General features: G+C 36.7%; 1 protein-coding gene across 5 annotated transcripts in view; it reads right to left on the bottom strand.

Moving 5' to 3' along the window:
- GSAP (gamma-secretase activating protein) overlaps window positions 1-13,892 on the bottom strand; it is a 44,697-nt gene that overhangs the window by 26,092 nt on the left and 4,713 nt on the right. For all 5 annotated transcript variants that reach the window (XR_004357440.1, XM_032689623.1, XM_032689620.1 and 2 more), the window contains exons 3-13: window positions 12,898-12,954; window positions 12,111-12,180; window positions 11,648-11,704; window positions 11,427-11,515; window positions 10,958-11,027; window positions 10,252-10,301; window positions 8,877-8,981; window positions 7,901-7,960; window positions 7,167-7,210; window positions 5,480-5,565; window positions 1,022-1,099 (exon numbers count right to left, since the gene is read on the bottom strand). Coding sequence is in view for 4 of the 5 variants with exons in the window: in XM_032689623.1 (XP_032545514.1) it covers window positions 1,022-1,099; window positions 5,480-5,565; window positions 7,167-7,210; window positions 7,901-7,960; window positions 8,877-8,981; window positions 10,252-10,301; window positions 10,958-11,027; window positions 11,427-11,515; window positions 11,648-11,704; window positions 12,111-12,180; window positions 12,898-12,954 (766 nt within the window). In the remaining variant the exon portion in view is untranslated. The remainder of the gene's footprint in view (window positions 1-1,021; window positions 1,100-5,479; window positions 5,566-7,166; window positions 7,211-7,900; window positions 7,961-8,876; window positions 8,982-10,251; window positions 10,302-10,957; window positions 11,028-11,426; window positions 11,516-11,647; window positions 11,705-12,110; window positions 12,181-12,897; window positions 12,955-13,892) is intronic.

Below are 13,892 nucleotides of genomic sequence, written 5' to 3'. Positions count from 1 at the left end.
GACTGGCCAATCTTACATGAACCCACAAACAGCTCTGCACCAAACAGCTCCATTCCATGGAGGTAATTTCAGACTTAGCTACTCAATGTAACCATATTTATCTTCAGTTTCTTCCTAGTATAGATCAGGATGTACAAGGGCCGTGGTTTGGCTACATGTCAAGCACATCTGGGCAAATCAGCCCTTCACAGCAGTGCAATGCACAGTATGTCACACCCAAAAAGGACTTTTCCAATTTGTTAATGCCTTCAAGAACACAGAAATGTAGTTCATTCCATCCAAAAATGTTCCAGCAGCAAAGCAACATGTCAGTGCAGTTCTGACATAAGGAAAGCGTCCTGACACAAGAAAGCAAACACCTAAGGTAGAACTATGTTGTCCTCTTGAACACAGTTATTCCATACTATGCAGCTTCTCAACTGAGAAATAATTCGCCTCTCTCATCCATATATCAAACGAGAAAATCTTACTAACAACAAGTTTTATTCTGCTCAAAATCAAGCAATGGTTTTTATTATTTTAAAACAAAGAAAGGTCTTAACTTTAAGAGTTAGAGCACCACTTACACAGCAACTATTCTTAGAGTCAGTGGGTGTTGCACCTCTTGCTGTGAAAATGACTTTTTAAACTGGAACTCTAAACAGACATTCAAGCTAAGAGCTGTTGGCTCTATTTCCCATACAGATGCCTTATGGCAGAAGTACAACACACCTGCAAGCTCCCACAGATTTCATTGATGTCTGTGCTCAGCATGCCTGAAAGTCTGGCTAGAAATAAGGGACCAAATTAATAAGCATTTACAAGGCCACTGGTTTGAAGCTACTCATTCAGCATCAGGCAGGAAGTCTACAGCAGGAAAGTGAACTTTGCAGCTAAAGGCAGCTGCTGTCTTTAAACACCAGCCACAGTAGTTTATTGTCTGCAGACTTTGGTAGTTAGTTGTTTTGAAAGGCAATCTGTGACTTTCAGCATAGTGACATTCTCCAAAACAAAGCATAGTAAGTTAACAGGTTAATCTTACCTTTATGTAAAAAATATATGGAGTACATGATTTCATCAGGAGTATCACAGGCTAGACTACAACACACACACAAGCCTCCTAAAAAGACAAAATAAGAAAACTGATTTGTCCACCTGAATATCTAGACATCTTTATATTGCAAAAAAATAAAGCATGACTGTTTCAAATCAGAAACTAAAAATAATCTCTCAAAAAGATAAATATTACAGAAATATCTGTTATGTACCTTTAGCCATCATTTACCTAACAAAACACAAAATCAAGAAAGAACAGAGGAGGCAGTCTGGTACAATGGAAACCTGGGTCCTGACATTGCCAGTTCTTCCATTTAGGAGAAGTACATTTTAGCCCTTCCCAGTAGAAATCCTGCTTGTAGCCAAAAAACTGATCAAGTCTTTCTCTCCACAGACTGCCTAAATCCAGATATTTTCTGTTCAGGGACTGTTAAATATTCTCAGAGCATAGTAAAACACAGCTTGTTTGCTTTTCAAGTAATTTCATACTGGCAGCATCATGATAGACTGCTAGAGCTTTCTCACACCAGAAACGATAGTCACTTCTCCCCTTTCTATCCCAAAGAAGTGTTAATTCTTTCTCTAGGAGAAAAGTCAGTCCTTGGCACAAGCTTATTTCAGCCAAGGTACTGTGTACAGGAATGCTCCCTGCTCCCAACTTAATTCTACATCAGACTGATCCTGTTTTAACCCCACTGGATGGTAGCCCTGCCTCCATCTCTTATAAAAACTTTAATCCACTTACTCTGATGCTTTGGCACTCATGTTAGAAACAGCTTCCAAACAACATTATCCCAATACAGTTGGGAAAGCTTGGCCACAACTGTGACCACTCACCTTTTTCCTTTATTGAAAGCATATGACTTAAAAGAAAGAAAAAAAATAATACTAATACAGATACTGTTCTATTAAAAAAAAAAAAAGGTTACATATACAAGGTATACAGAAAATGGCACAGTACAGAAAAAAGCACAGCTACCAAGATATTTTATTTGATTTAATGCCTCATATTTCACACCCCAAAGCCGTATCATAGCTGTGACACAGATATGGCTGAGACACTTCACACTTCTGCCTTCTGTGGAAGGTAAATACTTTCTTCAGATGTAATTTTTCTTTCTGCTTATTCTTAGCTGACTGAATATTGTCTGATACAGTTTTGCTTGGATATTTGAGTCATTCAGACAACAGACAGGGCATTTTGCCAGAGCACTTGGCTTCTTCCAGAGCACGCATAATTTTTAAAGTAGCAGCATCAGGACCCATGAGGAAGACTGGAAAAGCTCCAGCAACCCACAATGCTGTTTTATTATCAACAGCTCCCTTCCAGCACTGCAAATTTCTTTCTTGTATGCTGGAGGCTACTGTGTACACTGTTCTGTAAACTGCACACCATGCCAGTGAGTCTGTTCAGACTGAAGTGTCAGTGGGTAATATATGCAAGATGGTCACAGAAACAGCAGCTATGGGGGACTATTAATAGCATGTGCATCTTTCACCTTGAGGATATTGGTCCAAATGTCAGCAAACTGAACCCCAAACAACAGAATGGTGCTTCATTAATACAGATAGAAACAGGGTAGTCTCACATCAGAAAGGATCCAAGCTGTGTTACATCTGATACAGTCCCAGCAATTCCACTAGAGCAGCCAGAGACTGAGAATATACAACAAACTCCTTTCCTATCCTTACCAGGGCCCTCTGCAAATTAGAGCTGGGTTGTGCTGCTGCAGAGAAAGCTTGTTATCCTATTGCATCTGTCTTCTACAGTACCAATTTCAAAATCATTTGCAAACAGTAAAGGCTGTAGCTGAATGCTTCAAGGTGAGAAGACTGACATGAAGATATACTTGGATGGAATCTTATCTTTCCAGAAATAAAAGGGAAAAAATATCTCAACCACAAAATAAAAAAAAAAAAAAAAAGGAAGCATTTAAAAATTAAGTTCTACTCCTATCTGGGAAACAACAATTACAACTCTGTCACCTGAAAAATATACATCATACTACTGAGACTGTAAGATTCACCTAGGAAACTTTAACTTCAAATTGCTCATTTCTGTTCAAGCAAAAGCTCAGGATGTGAGGTTTTTCCAACATCTCAACATGGCATCCAAGTGCCACAATTCAAATACAACACTGCATTAGGGCATTTTGTCTAGTTGTACCGGCTTAGGAGTGACTTGCCTCACTTCAGCCATCCAAACATCTCTCATTTAGACTCCTATACAGCAAATAAAGAAATATGGATTGAAACTATCATCCTCTGGAGATGCCTATTTCTCTCTAGAAACATAGTCCAATGCCTAACTTTCAGGCAGATAGGTGATGGTAATCCAACATTTATGTCCTCTTACCGCCTGCATTTTGTTTTAATGCTGACAAAATTTAATTGAAAAGTATTTCTAAAGCACTACGAGAAAACATAGCAGTGCAGTGTTTTTTAAACAATCACTGAATCCTGGACATACAAAGTTAATTCTGAGACTAGAACTGCTTGATCTCAGCTACTCAAGAAGCACATCAGGATTTTTATCTGGAGACATTTTGCCTGTGCCGAGCGTAAGGAACAGAGCTACTTTTCTGCTGCGGAAGTCTGAGAAAGGAAGAGTGATTTCATTCAGAGTTCAGATTGGCAGGAGCCAATAACAGTTTTATGAAATGAGAAATTGCATGGAATATTCCAGTTTGAAATTATGCCAATTATTCTTTGCCAGAGATGTCCAAATGGTACAAATAGGGATATTGGCCTTAATATCTGAGACATGCTGGCAGTTCCACAGAAGGCATAGTCTGAGCCACAAAGAAGTTTTGCAAATCATCACAAACAGAGGCACAAAAGGGAACTTTCGTGTAATTACCCACAGTATTCTTCAACAACAAGATATGGTTTTAGCACCAAAATAATTTGCTCCAAACTGTTACTTACCCAAAATGGGTTATGATAGGTAACCTTCAGTTTCAAACAACATTCAAGGAAAAGTCATATACGTTGTGATTACAAGTAATCTCATTTAGTAAGTACAATTGTCAAATTATGTGTTTTACATTAAGTGCAATGAAAAGCAACTGTGAAAAGTTCCCCACAGAATTTAGATACTGTGCTGTCAGATAGAAAAGAACATTTTACTTGTGGGTAACCAAATGAGTCTTGTTGGAGGATGACTTAATTTCATCTTAAACTAAGGAGGTGCTTCAATCTGAACAAACCTCAGAGGAGTATATGTTTAAAAGGAAACATATATACGCAAATCAATATTGTTTTCCATTTCTGGACAGGCTGTTAGTATAAGAATTTGTCTTGCTAACAGAGAAAAAGTAGCCTCATCTACATTTGGTAGATAGAAACTTGGCCCTCTTACTTCTAATTCCTTCCCTCTAACCTTTCTAAGCATGCAGTCTGCCTTGGTAAGAGAAAAATCCTTGTAAGGAAACTGTATTTCACTTGATTTGCATTAATGGTCACTTAAGTGCAACTGGCAAACAGCTCAGCAATTGGCTGGTGTGCACAGAACACAGCAGGCCTTGGGGAGGGAGATGTAAAGTCACTTCTGCAACACTTCCCTGTACAACTCTGCAGATGATATAAAGGTTAAACAGATACCATCTCTGCTTGACTGTATGGTCTTGTCTAATTTAGAAGCTGAAAACAGTTGTGATACCTCTGAAGATACCTCTTGAGACCAGTTTTCAGCCAAAAAATAGTTCATGGCATGCACTAGAATGCAGAGAGACTCCTAAATCCTAAAAGTTTAAGAAGCATTTCAGGTTTAAGGAATCATTTATACACTAAACTCTTGAGTAGCACACACCAAGTTTAGTATCATATACTTGGACTTTCCAAGCACCACATACTAACAGCAATATGAAGCTTTCAGAGTCTGTAGTGCACAAACTCTGTGTACCTATGTCCACCCTGTAACACAATACCAGAAGCCCAGACAACAAATGTAGCCAAAGCCTTCCTTGAATTTACTTTCTAACACACTTTTTGTCAGTTTTAACATTAAATTGCTTTAATGTAATACACAAGCACACTTTGATACACCTGTGTTCTAAAACTAGCAGGAAAATGCTAGCTACAGTGTGCTATTTCACTAAATGAGAGCATGATACCAGTTCTTTGAAGTTGGGCTACCAGAAAATTTCTGCGTGGCTGTTTTGTTGTTAATATATAAAAATCTGGATACTTCAGCTCAACTTCAATGCAGCTTTCAGAGGGTAAAAAAGGTTACTAAGACAAACCATGGTTGCCTTCTGCCTCTCCTCACTGTTACTTGTCAAGTATATTCTAATGGAATACAAATCTCACACTCATATTATATGTATTTGTATTTTGTGTGTTTTTTAATGCCTGATGAAGAAATTTAGTAATCAATTATGATTACACTGCATAATAATCACTAGTAGAAGTAACTTTGACTATACTTGTATTTATTCATTACCTGCTTTACTTGTAAAAACCTGAAGGTTCAAAGATTTAGATGCAACATCTTGGTCTTGACAGTAATCATATCCAAAATTCACAAGTCTATGAACAAATAAAGATCACTAAATAAATCATTTAATCCACAGAGATTTGTCACAACAAAAAGATCACAAGAACAGTCACCATGTAATGAAAACATACTAATTAAATTATAATCAAATTTTCTCTAATGCAAGTTAAATTAGGCTTTAACCAGTCTGCTCAATGCTGTTAGAAATGAAGACTCCAAGACTGCACACCGTTACCCAACAATTTTGATCACACCTGCCAACTTCATATTCATTTACCGCATTGTCCAACCATTCCTACATTTTGAAGTGAAAGTAAGTTCTCATGTTTTACTGGAAATCCAAATACTCATGATACCTGATAACTCCAAGGCTTTGCAGACTAACTCCAAAGCCCATCTCTGTAAAGCTACATTTTAACCTCAATTAGGAACACTAATTTCAGTGGAAGTACTTGAAAAGGAAAGCAGAAAGATTACACTCCCATGGAACTTGTTATAGCATGACATTTTCAGTCTCATGCTGCCTCTGTAATGGTTTGACATATCTTTAAATCCATAAGACCTATTTTTGCCCTGCAGAACATGCAACAGAAGATTGTAGTCAGTCTGCTTTGGCTTTGTTGTTGCTGGGTGGCTTTTTTGTTTGGTTGAATTTTTTTCCAGAAAGGATTTTGATCCTGTTGGTATTTTCCCCTAGGTCTTCCACAGTAATTTTGAAAAAAATAAAGTAAAATACAAGCAATGAAGCTGTTACAAGACCTGGATTTTTTCAGCACCAACTGCAAGAGGATACACCGCCCTTTTAGGGCGACCTGCTTGTGCAGCAGTGCCACACTGAGCCTCATGCACTGAGACTTTGCAAGAGCCGTGGTTTGGGCACAGTGGAACTCAGCTACATTCAGTTGCTGATATCTGACCTAGTAGCTTTGGCCTCCCTTTTTATTTACAAAGATAAACAGGTCCTTTTGGAATGTAAATTCAACTGACTGAAGATAGATGAGGATGAGATGAATTATGACTGAGAGTCACATCACCCTGACTAGGTTTTTCCTCAGTTAAAAGGGAGCCTTAAGGAGACGAGCTCAGATGCAATCCGTGCATGACAGACACAGACAGAATCAGACAAATCTTCATCTTTCAAAGTGCAGGCTGCCTGGAAAAAGCATGCTGGAGGAGAACAGAGTACAGGCAGTGTCTCATAGGCTCTAAAAAGGAGCTACTGGTCTGGTTAACTGCCCAATAAAACTTGCAACAGCAATTAGAAAGGGAGAGCTTCCCTTGGCAGAAATTTTGGCATCACCACTACAACAAGCCCAAGATTAAACTAAATTACCTTAAGTAGGTACAGCCTACTCAAAGGTTTAACCTATAGTTAAGTCTTCAGACAAATCATTTTTAAGAATGGCACTGAGAAGCAGTCAAGGATTAAATTACTTTTTACAGTTGACCCTGATGAAAGTAAGAACTAGAGGTTTGGACACAGTGTTCATGTTATTCTTACATTACGGTACCATGTAGGCAACTGGAAACAAAGATACCATGGTTTGGACAAATTTCTCTTAGGTTTGTAAAACATTACCATATATATTAAAAGGAAAGCGAAACAAAACATTAAAAAACCCAAATAACTTACTTCAATTGTGTGTCATTTACAGAAATATCCAGGTGTGATTCCAGCTGTTAACCAAAAAAGAAAACAAACCTGTTATCTAGTGAGGTCAGTGTATTATGATTAGTATTTCGGACCAGTAAAATGTGCCACATTCACATTTCACCAGATTCAACATTTTAACAAGGTTTATTTATCCTCCTCCAATCCTTACAGTCACTCCAAAAAAACCTATAAAATAGATTCCTTTTGAAAAAGAGAAAATAAATTGAGAGATATTTAACCTCCTGCATTAGAGCAAATTTCAGCCACTGGGACAAAGGTCTAGTAACAATTATACATTGTAATTTTTATGTTCCGTTCTCTGTATTTTGGCTGCAATGAATGTTCTTGTTTCACTTAAAACTGACACAAAATTAACACATGGTTTCTTTGTCTAGTGCATTTGACAAGCCTGCTTTTTCAATAATTGAATATAAGATCAGTATAGTGTCATAAACGTCCCTTACTTTCTTCCGGGTTAATAACTATAATTCCACTGAAGTTACCTTACTGTGGCATAATCTGACTCTGAATGAATATGTTCTTGACAATAAAATAATGTAAAAACCCCCAAAAAACAAATGGAAAACCAAACCCTGGTTTTCTTATGAAAACACTTCAACAAAAGATACTGAAACAGATCTCTGTATTCGTGCCTGAAACACATAATTACATCCCACTAAAAGCCATTATATAATAAAATACTCATAACTTACTATTGAGTTAAAATTTTCATCAGGATAAAACTGGACACACCTTAAAGTACTCTTTGATTCCTGGAATTAAAAAGGATATGTTTTGTGACTAAGGAAGCATATTATATAGACTGAAAAGTGATTGGATACTCCACACTGTTCTCCACACTCAACTCGCTCTGCTAACAGATATGCAGAAGTTAGGGGATAAAAGCTGAATTTAAAAACCACATATAACCCCTCACAATAGCACTACAACATGCTTCCTTCCTGCCCCAGATCACTATCTGCCAATCATCTATAATTGCGTGGGCTCTCACTTGAAGAACAGCAATACATGTCTCACACATTCTAGAAAGTTAAAAAAAAAATGTTTTCCATAGTTACTTATATGGCAAAAAGAACTGTGTCTTGGTTGGGTCAGTTCAAAAAGGGTATCTCAGAAACAAAAACAGGAATACATTTCTCCACCACAGTTCACTTCCTGTTACTTCCTAACACTCACTCCTTTTGTGGCTAAGAAGAGTTTAGAAAAATCAGTTTTCATTTACACAGAATACATCAACTCCAAATAGTCCTTCAGATAAAACAAAAAACCCAAACCCAAAGAGTTTTAAAGTTTCTAGCCAAGAACCTGTCCTCACTTGTAACTCAGTGTCTGCATACAAAATACTTTCTATATGTGAATTCTCTAGAACAGAAACATTATATTCACAACAGTTTTGGGTAGATTTAGATACTTCAGAATAAAAGATCTTTCTAAAGCCAAACACCTAACAAACCCACCTTTTTTTATAGAAAGCACTAAGACCACCAATCTTCTTGGAATTTACTAAGCACAGCAGCAGCTAAGGCCAGTCTGACTTTTGTTTTTTAAAGGGAACAGGACAGACTACCCTCATGAAAACAAACTCCCACTTGTCATCGCACACACTCAAAACTTTGCAGTCTCTAGAGAGGCAGGAAAAAAATCTCCAAGAATGACTTTCATTCTCACCTTTGGAACAATGTAGAAGAGCCTCTGTTCCATCATATCCCACTGTGCCCAAACGAGATCATCTGCAACTTTGGCTCTTGGAAGCTGACCTGACTTTTGAATCACCTAAAGGGAAGGAAAGAACATTAGAAGTTGTCAAATAAGGTTCCGTAACAATTATGCACAGCCTGTGCTTTAAAGAAAAAAGCAATAGTGTTAGTGGCACAAACACTAAGGTGCTTGTTAGTGGCACAAAGTCCACCTTTGTTGTGTGCAGGGTGCTCAGCTTAAAGAGATCGGAAGCACAGTTGTCAAGGTACACCTACTAACAAATCTTTTCTTTCAGACTTCCTTGCTTGCAAGAAATTCACCACTTAAGCTGCTCAAAGTGAACAAAATAAAACAGACAGCACTCTTAACAGAGAGGAGGGAAATACCACAGCCAGTTCAGAATCAGCTGCATTAACTACTGAAAGAAGATGTGTCAGCTCCAAAAGAGATTTCTGCCCAAAGTCTCAGCCACATGACAGAGAGTACTGGAGATAGGAAAAGGACTAAGTCGTGGAAAACTGTTGGGATCGTATAAATGCACTTGAAAGATGTATGGAGATTTCATGCCAACCAAAAGAAATCTCTTTGTTAGAAGGACATCAGATCAATCTGTTTCCTGATTACACTTAGTATTTACTCCACTACTGTGATCTAGCATATAAAATCCATCTGCTTTATGGGTTATGATGATAAATTTGGAGAAAACCATGAAAGACAAAGTGACTGAAATCAGGTCCTTAACTTTTCCTTCCAAGCCTACATTTGTCTCCATGAAGCAAAACATTGACTTTCATGACACAATTCTTTACTATATTAGATGCATGTTTATTAATAATAAGTCTTTTAAGCAAAACACCCACAATTTGTTGAAGACAAATTTATGTTAAAAACAGGACAAAGAAATGAGGGGGAAAAGAGATTGGAACGTTCACTGTACTTGGACTATATCTAAGTTTCACATCTTTTGTTTGCTTACTTTTTAAGCAAATCCTTTACTGGGATCACACAGACTCACAAAAGACAAAGTTAGGAGGGTGACACTGCAAATACTTAAAATGGTTTAAAAATGAATATACACCATATTTACTCTCAACTTCTAACACACAAAAGCATTCAGCAACAAATAAAATCCAATAAAATAAGTAATTTTCCTCAGAGATTACAGGGCATACAGGTTTATCAATCAGCTTTATGGTTACCTGCATAAGTTGTCATATTATCAATACTCTAATATACTTTGTGTTGTTCAAGTATAAAACTACAAAAACTGTTAGCTAAAATCACAGATTTTTACATTTTCAATTAAAGCAAAAAAACTCAAACCCCAAGATTTTTCAAGTCTTACCACTTTGTGTTCTTCTTCTGCAACAACACGAATGTCAAACTGTTCAATATCTTTAAAACATAGGAAAAAAATCATTACAAACATACATTTTTAAATGCTTTTATGCAGCTTATTAAACAATCTCACCTCTTAGACTTCTGTAAGGACACTATAAGAACTCTGTCCACCTAAGTCCAGCTACTCAAGGCTGGTGTCTAGCTCAGAGAAGATGGGCCTCTCCAAAGAGGTGGTAAAAGCAACCTCACTCTACAAGACTGAAAGGCAAGAGTAATAAACAACCTTTTCCAAGTGTCCACCTTTATCCATTCCATGCCAACATGCAATATTAGCTGAATCCAATGAACTATTGTGCTATTCTTATCCCACTTGTCACATGTTAAATCACAGTCCATCTTTCACAGTCAATCGATCTGCTCTGAATTTATATAGGTAGCTATAAAATGACTATTTTAGCTGTTTAATAAATAAAGATAACTGATGAATGCATGAACTAAGCAACTAATTGCAGTCAAAGATGGCCATTCAGTTAAAAACGAAAAAAATTCCAGTAAATGATACAGTTCTTAAAAGACCTTCAGAATACCTAGAATAGCTTGCACTCTTCTTTTTCCTGTTTTTTTCCCAATAAAAGGCTTCCAAAAATATAATCTATAATGATCACCTTGAACTAAAAGAATGAATATTTACTTTGAAAATATTAACTCACATTTATCTTCTGAAACTAGCAAGAGGCGACTTTCTGTAGAAGCATTTCTGTCTTCAACTGGATAAAGAAACTACACAGAAAGTTTCCCAAAAGTTAAGTAAATAACCAAAGTAGTTTAGAACACTTATCTAAAATGGGTGGGTTTTAGCTGGATATTTACATATGTTTAAATTCAGTCAGACAAAATAATTATATTTAATTAATAAGAATAACTATTATTACATACTAACAGTAACCAATCACTATAATGGCAAGCTTTGGGGGATTAAAGAGAAATAAAAAAGCAGCCTTCATGTCAGAGAAATATTCTGCATCAAACATTTTATGAAGTTTCATTTTTTTAATTCTATGAAGGAACACGGGGACACTATCTCTGTAACAGCTGCAAGATAATCATGCACTCAACCATGTTTTCCCCCTAGTATAGTGGATTACAAAGGCTGATCTTTAGATTAGTTGAATAATTTACCTGCACTCGAACACAGCTATCCACAGCCTTCAGGACTCTCACATTATTAATGGGATGAATTTCAATTAGCAGGGTTAAATACTTGGATACTGAAAAAAGAACATGTTTTAGATAACACTTTTTTATGTATACGATTTTGTTTTCTAAACAGAAATTATGTGGGAAAGCAAGCAAAAGGGTATGATATTACAAAAAGGATTAAAACAAATCACTTGCAGTACCTGACTGTAATAGCTGACTTGCTGTTTCGTCCTCTGTATATTGATGGAAGCTGACAGCTAAGGGGGAAAACACCAACACAATCACAGTGAGTTTGCATATTTGATATAAATCTTATTAAACATTCACGAAGAGCAAGCATCACAATTTTTCTACCAGAAACATATATGCTAAAGGAACAACAGATGTTCTGCTGGAAGTAGGAGGCAGGCACAAATACAGGAAGGAGGAAGTGAACAAAGGGTCAGTGTGTCTTAGACTTTCATTTTAATAAAACAGAAATATCATTACAGCTGTGTCTTTATATTGTCACCTACATTATTTGGTGATGGATCCACTGAAGGGCATAAAGTGCTGTGGGCAACAGATAGGTCAAAATAGATTTAACTAATTCTACACCCAAATATATGATCCTACTAAACTAAATCTTTACCAAAAAAATTTAAAGATAAAACACATATTTACCCAATAATGTCCTTTCATTATTGACCGAACAGCTGATTATATGTAGATCCTTCTCAAATGTATAGAGGTGCTACAGAGAAACATGGTAGCGTTAATAAATGCAATTGCTTAAGCTACATAAAGGAAACCATCTAATCACTTCTCCTTAGGAAAACACTGCTGTCCAGTACACAGGTTTTATCTTTAAACCAAATCTTTTCATGGCCAGAAGAACCATATTTCAAGCCTCAGCTGTATCAGTTCTCCTTTTTCTCATCTGTTTTTTTCTTACCGGTTCTCGTGAGTTCTGTGTTGCCACTTGAGCAGCACAGTAGACTTTTATGTAAATACAAAATTTCACCCATTTCATACTGTTATGGGGACACCTGCAAAGTCCTGTTATCATGAATCTACTTACTGAATTGCAGTATGTTCAGTTTTAGAATAAAATAATTTCTTATAAATGGTAGCATCAAACAGATTGAGAATGCACAAAACCGCAAATGTTTACTTCTTAGCACACATGTTCAGTGTGAAGAGAAGTGGAAAGGACTTGGTTGTTTTGAAATAAAGATTGCAGAGGTGATGCTTTACTACTCTTAAGCCTTTCAGATATTCTATAATGTTCTGCATTTTAATACTCCTGAGAATCATTTGAATACCTTCTCCAGTCTCTTCTGTTTCAAACAAGGATATACCTCTTAAGGACATAACACGGTTATGTTGCTTCCCCTTGTGTTGCAAGGCACCAAAATCTGAAACACTACAGCACTGCCTTCACCAGAGAGAAAACTGGTATTGCTCTCACCTCATTTTGTTTAGTTTGAAGATCGTACAATCCAATATGAGTATTTCTCTGACTTCCCTATGGATGGAAACAAATTAGCACTGGCAATATAAATACATACAAAGTTAAACATTGCTTTTATTTTTTTTCATATCTCCTTCTTCTCCCTGCCCCTTGACACACATCTTTGCACACTTCCCTGTCCTATAAACAGACAGTTAATTATCTAATTCCAAGAAAGCAAATTCTAATTCCAAGAGAACAAAGATTTATTTTTTCCTTTTAGAACTAACACATGGGATAAAGCTGAAATGTGGCCAATCCACAGCCCACAAGCCATTGCATAAGCCAAGTGCCTCTCTCTCACTTTGCTTCTAAAGGCAGCAGGGTCAGGAAGAGAGATGTCTGTACAAGAATCAAAACGGATGCTATGGCCCCTGGAGATTTAAGGCTAGTACTCCAAAATTCACCAACTTGGTGGGTTATTGCTCCGAAAGGGAGCACATAAACATCAAACATCAAAAAAAAACCCAGCTCCCAGTGATCTAGTTGCAGCCTGGAAAGAGGATTTCTCTCTGCCTTAAGAAGTGATTGTTTGAAGGCTAAACACATTTCACAAGCTTACCATAAGCCTTCTGCCTTTGAAGAGAAACATAATACACATCCTTTCTAGCTTATTGATAATAACATACAATAATTTTGTTTGGGGCACTTAGAAATGTTTGAGGCTACACAGATCAAATTTTGTTCTTGTTAACTTTTACCATGCCTTAAATTTTCCAAATATATCGAAAAAGAAAATTCTGCTAGCAGCATATACTGTATATCAAATCAAACTGATGTCTATTAATGTACTCTAGGTATAGGCACTAAATCACTAAACTGTTGAAATTAAATCCAACCACAAAGGCTTGTACTCAAACAGTGAGCATCATTGTTTTTAACTACAGCTTGGGGGAAGAGGGGAGAGATCTGTGGATATTTACAAAGTTATGGCATCTTGCTTTGTGAAGTTA

The sequence above is a fragment of the Chiroxiphia lanceolata genome, chromosome 5, assembly GCF_009829145.1.
Source record: "Chiroxiphia lanceolata isolate bChiLan1 chromosome 5, bChiLan1.pri, whole genome shotgun sequence".
Lineage (NCBI taxonomy): Eukaryota > Metazoa > Chordata > Aves > Passeriformes > Pipridae > Chiroxiphia > Chiroxiphia lanceolata.
Note: the sequence above shows the minus strand (reverse complement) of the source record. Positions and strands in the feature narration are given on the sequence as shown.